Source organism: Panulirus ornatus, chromosome 17 (assembly GCF_036320965.1).
Source record: "Panulirus ornatus isolate Po-2019 chromosome 17, ASM3632096v1, whole genome shotgun sequence".
In the NCBI taxonomy this organism is placed as follows: Eukaryota; Metazoa; Arthropoda; class Malacostraca; order Decapoda; family Palinuridae; genus Panulirus; species Panulirus ornatus.
The window spans coordinates 28,378,734-28,393,301 of record NC_092240.1 but is presented as its reverse complement, the minus strand read 5'-3'; the positions used below and the strand labels follow the sequence as shown (position 1 = coordinate 28,393,301).

General features: G+C 43.4%; 1 protein-coding gene across 1 annotated transcript in view; it reads left to right on the top strand.

The window, feature by feature from the left end:
* Positions 1–14,568, top strand: part of LOC139754657 (uncharacterized) — a 322,443-nt gene that overhangs the window by 287,346 nt on the left and 20,529 nt on the right. Inside the window, exon 7 of the mRNA XM_071672189.1 lies at positions 10,150–10,282. Within this exon, the coding sequence (XP_071528290.1) occupies positions 10,150–10,282 (133 nt within the window). The remainder of the gene's footprint in view (positions 1–10,149; positions 10,283–14,568) is intronic.

The window sequence follows — 14,568 nt, the reverse complement described above, 5'->3', positions numbered from 1 at the left end:
CTTTTCCATGGTTTACCCCAGACGTTTTTCACATGCCCTGGATCAATCCACCTGACAGGAACGCTCGACACAGTATACCCACATCGTTCCCAATTCACTATCCAATTCCTTGCAACGAATCTTTCACCCCCTGTAAGTTCAAGCCCCGATCACTCAAAATCTTTTTCACTCCATCATTCCACCTCCCAATGTGTCTCCACTTCTCCTCGTACCCTCCCACCTCTGATACATATATCCTCTTGGTTCATCTTTTCCTCACTCCTTCTCATCCATGTGCCCAAGCATTTCATTCATACCTCTCTTCTGCTCTCTCAACCAAACTCTTTTAATACTACACCTCTCTCTACCCTATTATTAACTTACTCGATCAAACCACCTCACACCACAATAGTTGTCCCTAAAAACATCTCATTCCAGCACATCCACCCTCCTTCGCACAACTCTATCCATAGCCTCTACCGCCTCACACCAATAACAATTTGTTGAACCACTAATTTCCAAACATACCCATTATATAAATATATATATATATCATAGTATATAATATATTATAATATATATATTATATATATATATATATATTATTTTTTTTTTTATACTTTGGATCGCTGTCTCCACGCGTTTGCGAGGTAGCGCAAGGGAAACCCAGACGAAAGAAATGGCCCCCACCCAAGACCACCATACACAAGTATAAAACATACGACTCCACACCCGGGCAAATTTACATACCTACACAGCTTTCAATGGTTTACACCCCAGACCGCTTCAACATGCCTTTGATTCTATCCACTGACAGCACGCCAACCCCGTATACCACATCGCTCCAATTCACTCTATTCCTGCCCTCCTTTCCCCCCCTGCCATGTTCTAGGCCCCCGATCACACAAAATCTTTTTCACTCCATCTTCCACCTCCATTTGGTTCCCTCTTCTCCTCTTCCCCCACCTCGACACAAATATCCCTCTTGGTCAATCTTCCTCACTCATTCTCTCCAGTGCCCAAACAACTTCCAAAACACCCTCTTCTGCTCTCTCAACCACGCTCTTTTTATTTCCACACATCTCTCTTACCCTTACGTTACTCACTCGATCAAACCACCTCACACCACACATTGTCCTCAAACATCTCATTTCCAGCACATCCATCCTCCTGCGCACAACTCTATCCATAGCCCACGCCTCGCAACCATACAACATTGTTGGAACCACTATTCCTTCAAACATACCCATTTTTGCTTTCCGCGATAATGTTCTCGACTTCCACACATTCTTCAAGGCCCCCAGAATTTTCGCACCCTCCCCCACCCTATGATCCACTTCCGCTTCCATGGTTCCATCCGCTGCCAGATCCACTCCCAGATATCTAAAACACTTCACTTCCTCCAGTTTTTCTCCATTCAAACTCACCTCCCAATTGACTTGACCCTCAACCCTACTGTACCTAATAACCTTGCTCTTATTCACATTCACTCTCAACTTTCTTCTTCCACACACTTTACCAAACTCAGTCACCAGCTTCTGCAGTTTCTCACATGAATCAGCCACCAGCGCTGTATCATCAGCGAACAACAACTGACTCACTTCCCAAGCTCTCTCATCCCCAACAGACTTCATACTTGCCCCTCTTTCCAAAACTCTTGCATTTACCTCCCTAACAACCCCATCCATAAACAAATTAAACAACCATGGAGACATCACACACCCCTGCCGCAAACCTACATTCACTGAGAACCAATCACTTTCCTCTCTTCCTACACGTACACATGCCTTACATCCTCGATAAAAACTTTTCACTGCTTCTAACAACTTTCCTCCCACACCATATATTCTTAATACCTTCCACAGAGCATCTCTATCAACTCTATCATATGCCTTCTCCAGATCCATAAATGCTACATACAAATCCATTTGCTTTTCAAAGTATTTCTCACATACATTCTTCAAAGCAAACACCTGATCCACACATCCTCTACCACTTCTGAAACCACACTGCTCTTCCCCAATCTGATGCTCTGTACATGCCTTCGCCCTCTCAATCAATACCCTCCCATATAATTTACCAGGAATACTCAACAAACTTATACCTCTGTAATTTGAGCACTCACTCTTATCCCCTTTGCCTTTGTACAATGGCACTATGCACGCATTCCGCCAATCCTCAGGCACCTCACCATGAGTCATACATACATTAAATAACCTTACCAACCAGTCAACAATACAGTCACCCCCTTTTTTAATAAATTCCACTGCAATACCATCCAAACCTGCTGCCTTGCCGGCTTTCATCTTCCGCAAAGCTTTCACTACCTCTTCTCTGTTTACCAAATCATTTTCCCTAACCCTCTCACTTTGCACACCACCTCGACCAAAACACCCTATATCTGCCACTCTATCATCAAACACATTCAACAAATGTGTTTGATGATATATATATATATATATATATATATATATATATATATATATATATATTACGTTGGAGGCTCCAGTTACAGATAAATGTCCATATTAAGGCCAGGCCATACTTGAAATACAGAGATGATTATAAAAGGGATAAAGAAAAAAGATAAGGCAGTATTTATGAATACTGGAAGAAGTCAAAAACTTGTCTTTTAAAATGTGCCGGGTTAAGTTATCGGGAATGACATGAGACAGTAGAGAGTTCCAAAGATTTGAGGTTTAGGAAACGAGACAATTATCAAAACGGCCCACTCTTGAGTTGCCAATGGCTACTCAGTAATCATGTGACGCTGCTGCTTTCCAACCAGTCACCTCTCAGGAGCAAAAACCAAAGAAATACCTCCAGAAGAGGGAAAGTGAACCTAAATTGTGAAGTAGTGCAGGCAGATCAGGTTTTCAAATAGCTTAAGAGAGTTTTCAAGTCAGAATACTTTCAACGTAACTGTCAAGTATAGATACAGGGTTAGAATTCTACCATGCCAGATATGAGAGAAGTAGTCCATACAAGGACGGATCAATTCTTTGTATAAACAGAGCAACTGTTCAGAAGAAAAGAAATTTCGACATCTAAACAAGACACCCAGTTTTCTGAGCCAGGCTGAGATATTCCCGTGCTGCGAAGTTTCCAAGGAGTGGATATTACAGTGATATCAAGTATGTTAACTGAGTCAAGAGGTGGAATTACATTACATAGAGGTAGTGGTAGAGAAGTGGTAGAGGATGTGTGGATCAGGTGTTTGCTTTGAAGAATGTATGTGAGAAATACTTAGAAAAGCAAATGGATTTGTATGTAGCATTTATGGATCTGGAGAAGGCATATTATAGAGTTGATAGAGATGCTCTGTGGAAGGTATTAAGAATATATGGTGTGGGAGGCAAGTTGTTAGAAGCAGTGAAAAGTTTTTATCGAGGATGTAAGGCATGTGTACGTGTAGGAAGAGAGGAAAGTGATTGGTTCTCAGTGAATGTAGGTTTGCGGCAGGGGTGTGTGATGTCTCCATGGTTGTTTAATTTGTTTATGGATGGGGTTGTTAGGGAGGTAAATGCAAGAGTTTTGGAAAGAGGGGCAAGTATGAAGTCTGTTGGGGATGAGAGAGCTTGGGAAGTGAGTCAGTTGTTGTTCGCTGATGATACAGCGCTGGTGGCTGATTCATGTGAGAAACTGCAGAAGCTGGTGACTGAGTTTGGTAAAGTGTGTGGGAGAAGAAAGTTAAGAGTAAATGTGAATAAGAGCAAGGTTATTAGGTACAGTAGGGTTGAGGGTCAAGTCAATTGGGAGGTGAGTTTGAATGGAGAAAAACTGGAGGAAGTGAAGTGTTTTAGATATCTGGGAGTGGATCTGTCAGCGGATGGAACCATGGAAGCGGAAGTGGATCATAGGGTGGGGGAGGGGGCGAAAATTTTGGGAGCCTTGAAAAATGTGTGGAAGTCGAGAACATTATCTCGGAAAGCAAAAATGGGTATGTTTGAAGGAATAGTGGTTCCAACAATGCTGTACGGTTGCGAGGCGTGGGCTATGGATAGAGTTGTGCGCAGGAGGATGGATGTGCTGGAAATGAGATGTTTGAGGACAATGTGTGGTGTGAGGTGGTTTGATCGAGTAAGTAACGTAAGGGTAAGAGAGATGTGTGGAAATAAAAAGAGCGTGGTTGAGAGAGCAGAGGAGGGTGTTTTGAAATGGTTTGGGCACATGGAGAGAATGAGTGAGGAAAGATTGACCAAGAGGATATATGTGTCGGAGGTGGAGGGAACGAGGAGAAGAGGGAGACCAAATTGGAGGTGGAAAGATGGAGTGAAAAAGATTTTGTGTGATCGGGGCCTGAACATGCAGGAGGGTGAAAGGAGGGCAAGGAATAGAGTGAATTGGAGCGATGTGGTATACAGGGGTTGACGTGCTGTCAGTGGATTGAATCAAGGCATGTGAAGCGTCTGGGGTAAACCATGGAAAGCTGTGTAGGTATGTATATTTGCGTGTGTGGACGTGTGTATGTACATGTGTATGGGGGGGGGCCATTTCTTTCGTCTGTTTCCTTGCGCTACCTCGCAAACGCGGGAGACAGCGACAAAGTATAAAAAAAAAAAAAAAAATATATATATATATATATATATATATATATATATATATATATATATATATATATATATATATATATATATATATTTGTTGGAAAGGATCACAATTCTGCGCGTGATCAAGATATTCCTATGAATCCACGGGAAAAATGAAACACGAAAAGCTCCCAAGTGCACTTTCGTGTAATAATCACATCATCAGGGGAGACACAAGAGAGAAATATAACAGTCAGTTGATATACATCGATATACATCTGATATACATCTCTTATGTCACCCCTGATGATGTGATTATTACACGTAAGTGCACTTGGGAACTTTTCGTGTCTCATGTTCCCCGTGGAATCATAGGAATATATATATATATATATATGTTTAATTTGTTTATGGATGGGGTTGTTAGGGAGGTAAATGCAAGAGTTTTGGAAAGAGGGGCAAGTATGAAGTCTGTTGGGGATGAGAGAGCTTGGGAAGTGAGTCAGTTGTTGTTCGCTGATGATACAGCGCTGGTGGCGGATTCATGTGAGAAACTGCAGAAGCTGGTGACGGAGTTTGGTAAAGTGTGTGGAAGAAGAAAGTTAAGAGTAAATGTGAATAAGAGCAAGGTTATTAGGTACAGTAGGGTTGAGGGTCAAGTCAATTGGGAGGTGAGTTTGAATGGTGAAAAACTGGAGGAAGTGAAGTGTTTTAGATATCTGGGAGTGGATCTGTCAGCGGATGGAACCATGGAAGCGGAAGTGGATCATAGGGTGGGGGAGGGGGCGAAAATTTTGGGAGCCTTGAAAAATGTGTGGAAGTCGAGAACATTATCCCGGAAAGCAAAAATGGGTATGTTTGAGGGAATAGTAGTTCCAACAATGTTGTATGGTTGCGAGGCGTGGGCTATGGATAGAGTTGTGCGCAGGAGGATGGATGTGCTGGAAATGAGATGTTTGAGGACAATGTGTGGTGTGAGGTGGTTTGATCGAGTAAGTAACGTAGGGGTAAGAGAGATGTGTGGAAATAAAAAGAGCGTGGTTGAGAGAGCAGAAGAGGGTGTTTTGAAATGGTTTGGGCACATGGAGAGAATGAGTGAGGAAAGATTGACCAAGAGGATATATGTGTCGGAGGTGGAGGGAACGAGGAGAAGAGGGAGACCAAATTGGAGGTGGAAAGATGGAGTGAAAAGGATTTTGTGTGATCGGGGCCTGAACATGCAGGAGGGTGAAAGGAGGGCAAGGAATAGAGTGAATTGGAGCGATGTGGTATACAGGGGTTGACGTGCTGTCAGTGGATTGAATCAAGGCACGTGAAGCGTCTGGGGTGAACCATGGAAAGCTGTGTAGGTGTGTATATTTGCGTGTGTGGACGTGTGTATGTACATGTGTATGGGGGGGTTGGGCCATTTCTTTCGTCTGTTTCCTTGCGCTACCTCGCAAACGCGGGAGACAGCGACAAAGTATAAAAAAAAAAAAAAAAAAAAAAATATATATATATATATATATATATATATATATATATATATATATATATATATATATATATATATATTACTTTGTCGCTGTCTCCCGCGTTAGCGAAGTAGTGCAAGGAAACAGACGAAAGAATGGCCCACCCCACCCACATACACATGTATATACATACACGTCCACACACGCAAATATACATACCTATACATCTCAACGTATACATATATATATACACACACACATATATGCATATATACACATGTACATAATTCATACTGTCTGCCTTTATTCATTCTAATCGCCACCCCGCCATACATGAAATAACAACCCTCTCCCCCTTCATGTGTGCGAGGCATCGCTAGGAAAAAACAAAGGCCACATTCGCTCACCCTCAGTCTCTAGCTGTCATGTAATAATGCCCGAAACCACAGCTCCCTTTTCGCATCCAGGCCCCACAGAACTTTCCATGGTTTACCCCAGACGTTTCACATGCCCTGGTTCAATCCACTGACAGGACGTCGACCCAGTATACCACATCGTTCCAATTCACTCTATTCCTTGCACGCCTTTCACCCTCCTGTATGTTCAGGCCCCGATCACTCAAAATCTCTTTCACTCCATCTTTCCACCTCTAATGTGGTCTCCCACTTCTCCTCGTTCCCTCCACCTCTGACATATATCCTCTTGGTCAATCTTTCCTCACTCATTCTCTCCATGTGCCCAAACCATTTCAACACACCCTCTTCTGCTCTCTCAACCACACTCTTTTTATTACTACACATCTCTCTTACCCTACTATTACTTACTCGATCAAACCACCTCACACCACATATTGTCCTCAAACATCTCATTTCCAGCACATCCACCCTCCTTCGCACAACTCTATCCATAGCCTACGCCTCACAACCATACAACATTGTTGGAACCACTATTCCCAAACATACCCAAACATATTTTTTTTTTTTTTTTTTTTTTTTTCCAAAGGAAGGAACAGAGAAGGGGGCTGGATGAGGATGTTTCCTCAGAGGCCCAGTCCTCTGTTCTTAACGCTACCTCGCTGACGCGGGAAATGGCGAATAGTATGAAAGAAAGAAAGAAATATATATATAATATATATACAATATAATATATATATATATATATATATATATATATATATATATATATATATATATATATATATTTTTTTTTTTTTTTTTTTTTTTTTTTCCAAAAGAAGGAACAGAGAAGGGGGCCAGGTGAGGATATTCCCTCAAAGGCCCAGTCCTCTGTTCTTAACGCTACCTCGCTAATGCGGGAAATGGCGAATAGTATGAAAGAAATATATATATATATATATATATATATATATATATATATATATATATATATATATATATATGGGAGCGGGTGGCTGGAAATCCTCCCCTCTCGTTTTTTTTAATCTTCCAAAAGAGGAAACAGAGATGGGGGCCAGGTGAGGATATTCCCTCAAAGGCCCAGTCCTCTGTTGTTAACGCTACCTCGCTAACGCGAGAAATGGCGAATAGTATATATATATATATATATATATATATATATATATATATATATATATATATATATATATATATATGTATAGTACAAAAGAGAGAGAGAGAGAGAGAGAGAGAGAGAGAGAGAGAGAGAGAGAGAGAGAGAGAGAGAGAGAGAGAGAGAGAGAGAGAGAGTATCTGGTCGGCACCAGTTACCACAGATCATCGTACTTGATGCGAGTCTTGGAACACTTTGATCACAGAGGTACACATGCCGTCTGCCTGCTGAGAAGGTGGCGGGGTGGAATATTTCCATTAGACAACAACAGAGGGTAGGAGGAGCCTTGTGGGGTTGGGTTTACACCAACGGCTGGTGTGTTGGTTTTAGCGGGCGTCATGTCATACAGTCCTCACCCCTTCAGGAAGAAAACCGAAAGGATTTGCTGAGGATGAGTACCCTCCTGCGACCCCCGGAGCGAGTCGTGAGGGAAATCATCAAAAATCTCGTTCTCATATTCCCACTGAGTGACACGGTAAGCTCAGGTGGGTTATCACACCCGACACCCGACAACGTCCATGATTTCAACTCTTTTTTTCTCTCTCTCTCTCCACTCACTTGATTCCATGGTGTCAGCCCCGAGCTCCCCCTCCCCACACCCACACACGTGCAGGTCTGTGTGGGTAAGATACACATGTGTGTAGATCCGCGGAGACTCACAACCAGGTCATGACTGATGGTGTGTGTCTGTGGTCGTGACGTGGATTATATGTCAAAAAGAAAAAAAATAAGGCTGGTGTTAACATGGTATTAACGACTATGTGTACTGAGGTAACGCCTCACCACGGGATATGAGAGAGAGAGAGAGAGAGAGAGAGAGAGAGAGAGAGAGAGAGAGAGAGAGAGAGAGAGAGAGAGCAGCCGGAGACTTGGCGTGGGTTGTTGTCAACATGTCAAGGGCCTCGTAGCAGGAGAGACAGTTGGCGCGGGTCAGGATCTCCCAACAGAAGGTCGCGCCTGGGTCAGCTGGGAGGACCTTGCCGGTAGCAGCGAGCACGGGCGGGCGGGAGGCGCCAGTATTCCAGCCACGTTCTGCCCTCATAATCGCTTCCGGGAGGCGCGTCTACACGCGTCATTAGCTCGCTGGTTATTCTAAAGTTTTCTTTTGAAATTCCCTTCAGCAGCAACTTTAATTTCACTCAGTTCGCAGAGAAAAAGAAGAGAGAGAGAGAGAAAAAAAAAAAAGACTGAGTCTATATTTTCTAGGACGTTATGTCGTAAAGAGTCGATGGTATCTTGCTAGTGGAAGGTGGAGTGAGGGAGTGCAGGGATACGTGATGACTCGGTTCATACACAAAGTTAGTTTTTGAATGGTTTCATCCTGCTGGTGGCGAAGTGAAAGATACGAAACTGATAAACGATATTATACTAGACTTATATGAGAAGATGATGTGCCAGATATAACGAAGAATAGAGCATACTAAACACTAACAATGAAATACATCATATACAACTGTGTGGTACACCATATATAACTACTAAATACATCATATACAACCATGTAATACATCATATACAACTGTGTGGTACACCATATATAACTACTAAATACATCATATACAACCATGTAATACATCATATACAACTGCTAGATGCATTACACACGACTGTGAAATACACCAAACACTACTGAAAATGACATGACCAACACAAGGGAGAAAAGACATACGAGAGCCGTGATGACATCATCTGGTGTGTCATCCTATAACTGTCCTGTTCTGTGTTGCATGTTTACATCACAGCTCTTAGATCTAGTGTAGCACACCAGGCAATCACATGTGGTGATCAGTGGCATTTGTCTTGCATGTAATGTACATATTTCAGACACACATCAGTCGTAGGAAGACATAAGAGGATTACCATTCATGAGATAATAATGTGTTGTTGTTGTTTTTTTATATCATGGAACACAGCAGCGTCCAGATGATGAACCACGACCCTAAACCTGTCTGTCTCTGGTCTCCCGCCCATCACCTTCCTGTACAATCTTCATCCCCACCTCTTGCCCATCAATATTCATCCAATTCCTCCCTATCAATCTCCACCCTCTACTGTCTTAACATCCTATCCATCAAATTATGCCTCTCCCAACCCATTCTCTTTCCTCTTCCACCCCCCAACTCTTCCATGAATCTCATCTTTCTCTCCCTCTCGTCTCCGTCAAATTTCCTCCCCTCGCTCTGCCTGCCCGACCGTTCCCTCACCTGTTATTGCCTCTTAATGTCTCGCGGTCTGTTTATCTACCTCTCATGGACTCTGCGTCTCCTCATTTACTTTTATTTCCTTCCCACTCTCCACCCACCTACGCCTCCCACACCTCTACACTGTTTCTTCTGCCATCCTCTCCAACTTCTCCTCTTCCTCCTGGGATTTCTCTCTTCTGTCCTACTTGGCTCCCCCTTTACTCTTCTTACTATCCTCTTCCTTCTTCCGATCCCTCTGGCCCTTCACCTCCTATCTCTTTCACTACTTCTCATCCTCCCAACTCCTACCCTTCCATCTCCTTGACTCTCCCCTGTCCCCTATCCTATCTGTCTACTCCGTCCCCTGTCTTACTTGCCTACCTCATCCCCTGTGCTAACTGTCTCCCCTGTCCCTCCTGGCCGTCCGTACCGCAGGTGCCGCGGGTCGGGGGCAGCGTGGAGGCGGAGTGCTTGCTGAAGCTGGGCAGCTTCGAGGTTCGCTCCAGCAGGACGCTACGGGTGCGGGTGCGGCCCTCATCCTACCTCTCCAGCTACTTCTCCGCCGCAGGTCAGCCGCAGCAACAACCATTATTACATCATGCCGCATTTCCCGCAACCCCCTCCCCCCCCCCCCCTGGGGGTTCTTAATCACGCACCTGGATTTCAAGGCATCGATGAACACCTTCCCAACTCTCGCTTACATAAAGATATCAATGATACTATGATGTCTGATCCTCTGAAGCCTAGTGTTGTGGGATTTATGAACCACAGGAACTCTGCTGTATCTACCTCAGGCGACCCTCGCTTTGTCCCTCTGTATCATAAGGTTCAACACAAGGCTTCACCCTTCACATGACCTATGGCGCGTCCGTCATAAACACAAGACTCTTCATAATGCTTCCTTTTTCACAGGGGGAGTAATAAGCCTATCGATACTGCACACTGCTTCACTGGACTGATCAGCTTATTACTCTGACTCGCAGAAATTCTGATATAAATCTACTGTGTCGTAAGTTGGGCCATTTTCATTCATCATGGGACTCGCCATTATCTTCATGTCGTGTTTACACGTCTTGCGGGATGTCACTCTCGAACCGTAAGCTCGCGTACTGGATTCTGTTTCAGACACGGAACCTCTCTCTCTCTCTCTCTCTCTCTCATGCGGACTGACGATATTGTTTTCTGATATTCGGGACTATTGATCCCACGCTGCCCTTCACAGGAACCCTAGTATAGCCTCTACTGATCTGCGAGACTTCTGACATTTCTTTCCGACTGGCTGGCGTCTGGAAACTGCCCTGACCCCCCCCCCCCCCCCCCCCTATTCCGGTGCTCGATTTTTCTTTTTTTTTTTTTCTAATCATTGTTCGAAGCCACATAGCTCTTGATGGCGGCTTGCCCATGTCCAGCGTACACTGGTGTCACCTGCAGTACTAGTGTCACACATTTGAGGTTACGCTTTTTTCCTTGATGACATCTTCCATGCTCTATAAACTATTTACATTTTCAGTTCACATGATTAGCAAAACTCAACTTTAAACACAGTGTTGGCATGTAATGGGCATTAATTGTCCTGCTGTCACTGGAGAAAAACGTCGCAATTCGAAATTCTGAGAAATAGTTTTGAAATGTTTTTTGACGTTACAAAATCTCTCGTGACATGAAACTTTCGTCTTTGGGTTATCAGTAATGTATGCCTAACCTTTTCAACTTTTTATCTTCCGCTGGAAGTCTATTCTCCTCTGTGTATAATGCATTACTTCTCTCGGCATGATGATTCCACATTCAAAATTCTTAAGGTCTCTGACGCTGTGCATAGATCTACTAAAAGGTTGCAATGCCGTTTAAGATTTCGCAGGATATGTGTATGTGTGTGTGTGTGTGTGTGTGTGTGTGTGTGTGTGTGTGTGTGTGTGTGCGTGTGTGTGAGTGTGAGTGTGTGTGTGTGTGTGTGTGTGTGAATACTAAATGTAATTATTACTTGTGTTACGGGGACATAACTTACAGTGGTGTTGTCCCGTCTCTTAACCTTGTATATATGTATCATGTCTGTACTCTTATGTATGTATGTACATACACACACATACACACACACACAACACACATACACACACACACATACACACACACACATACACACACACACATACACACACACACATACACACACACACATACACACACACACACACACACACACACACACACATACACTCACACACACTTATAAGAAAGGAGAATGGGAGGAGGCACTGAACTAGAGGCCAGTCGCAATGAGCAGCGTGGTCTGTAAGGTTCTGGAGAGGTAACCCGAGGAGAGCCAGGGACGTGGGTGACAAGATAAGAAAAGAACAGTGAAACTTTCAAACTTTGACTGTAATATTTTGGATAAGATCGGCAAACTTCTAAAACTTTTCCATTTCTCCCTCAGAAGTAAAGTGTCAGTTTAAGGAGCAGCTAACCAGACTATGGGGTTCCGAGGGATGCACTGCAGAGGGTGATGTAAGAATATGTGAGGAACTGAAGAACAATGCCAAAAGTGGTTTCAAAGTGGAAGACATTAGAACACCAGGGAGATGGCACGGGAACCAGGTTTCAGAAAACACTTAAACATCTGAGAAAAAAAGAAAAATAACAAAATATTGAAAAGTCTTAACCCACGCAGGTTCATGGTCCAGATGAAATTTCACCAAATGTGCTGCCGATACGCGCAGATGCACCACACAAACCTCCTGAAATACTGTTCAAGATGTGGCTGGAGAGAAGCCAAGTGCCAAGAGTGTGGAAAAGGGTAAACATCATATCTATCTATAAGGAAGGAGGCCGGAAAATACCATTAAACTATAGGCCGGACTCACCTAAGTGAGTGAGGTCTGGAAGGTTTTGAGAAAGATCGTCAGAAAACTAATGACAACTTCTTTGCAGAAGAGAAACTGCCTAAGTGAGAAACAGTACAGTTTTAGGGAAAAGGAATGTGTAACAAACCTGCAAGATTTCTACGAGAGAGTGAGCCCTCTCTTGGACAAAAGGGAAGGCAGATTGGACTGTCTGTATCTAGACAGCCAGAAAGCATGTGACACTGCACTGCATGGGAGGCTAATCAAGAATCTTTATCAGCGGGCATGAATAATCTTGAGACTCCGTCAATGAATAGATTATCTCCGTGAGATGGAGCTTGTGAAACAGCCTTTCTCAAAATGAACTGAGGTCACCAACGGATCTGTGTGAACGACTCACCAGAATGTAGGGCCGTCATATGTTTGCAGATGACGGGAAAGGTCGTGAGGGAAGTGCGCAAAGTGTGGAGGATTGTACGAACTTACAAGGGCGCCTAGACAGACTCCAAATTTGTTCTGATGTATGGCTGATGAAGTTCAACCGAGGAAATGTAACGTAATGGGTCACAACGAAGGAAGACCTCGATATGATTATCATCTGACAGGATATGAGCTGCATGGATGAGTATGCGAGAAAACCTTGCAAGGAGAAATTATCTCTAACCTTTCCCCAGAATACCACTTTTGAATGATTAAGGAGACCAACTGTGTACTAGAAAATAACAAAATTACGTTCAAAGTCATGCATAAACAAGTAATCATGAGGCAAGCAGTTAACGTCACACATCAAGACAAAACATGAAATTGTTCTTCTAATGTTGAAGGTTTCTCCACTCACGGACTAAAGTCCACATCATGTCCGGGCCTCAGTTGAAATATAGAGAGTATTATGTGACGGGACAAGAAAAGACAAGGGAAAGTATTTACCAATTTTGGAAGACGTGAAAACCCTGTCTTTTGAAATGTGCCAGGTCATAGCTATTCGGACAGACATTAGAGAGTAGAGAGTTCCAAAGCTTCGACGTGTAGGGAAAGAAGCAGGTTTCAAAACGGCCCACCCCTGAGGTGCCGATGGCCACACAATGATCATGCGACGTAGCAGCTTGCCAAGCTCTCGGGAGGAAAAACCAAAGTAATACCTATAGAAGAGGGAAAGTGAACCAAAACTGCGGCGTAGGGCAAGGGGGTCAAGTTTGGAAATTAGCCTGAGACAGTTTATAAATCGAACTGCTTTTGACTCAACTCTGTTAAGTAAGGATACAGGGCTAGAACCACCCCAAATGTGATAGCTGTACTCCATACAAGGACGAATCAATTCCGTGTATAAAAGGAGAAACTGTTCAGAAGAGAATTTTCGACATCTAAACAAGACACCCAGTTTCTTAGAGGCAGACTTAGCTATTCCCGTAATGCTTCTCAGGTTTGGTTACCGCACTATGAGCTGATAGAGAAGGTCTAGAGGGAAGAATAATGATTGTACTAGACAGGGAAGGTCTGGACGCCTTAAATTTGCCCATCTTGGTGAGGGGTGACCTGATCACAACCTTTAAGTTTTTAATACAGGCTTATGACACAGATAGATAACGGTTCTTTGATAGATATATGGATAGAATAGCGGTAGGACATAACACGAAATTAAGGAAGAACCTTGTCAACAAAGATGTGAAGAACTGCTTTTATAATACTATGAGAGTGGTGGATAAAAGGAATAAAATGCCCGTAGACATGGTTAATGCACACAGCATACATGAAATTAAGATTTGTATGATAATAGAGAATAATCAAGAGATGGGGTTCCACGAGTGTAAGATTCCCTCTCCGTACAGCACACAAGATAATCACACACAAACACACACACACACACACACACACACACACACACACACACACACACACACCATCTCCCGGGATGGGGCTGTTGGAACCAATGGGAGTCGGTCCGGCTCGCTGCCATGTTTACAGGAAAAACTGCTGTATATAACTGGCAGGCGCTTCCTCCTTTTGGCAGTTTGTCGGC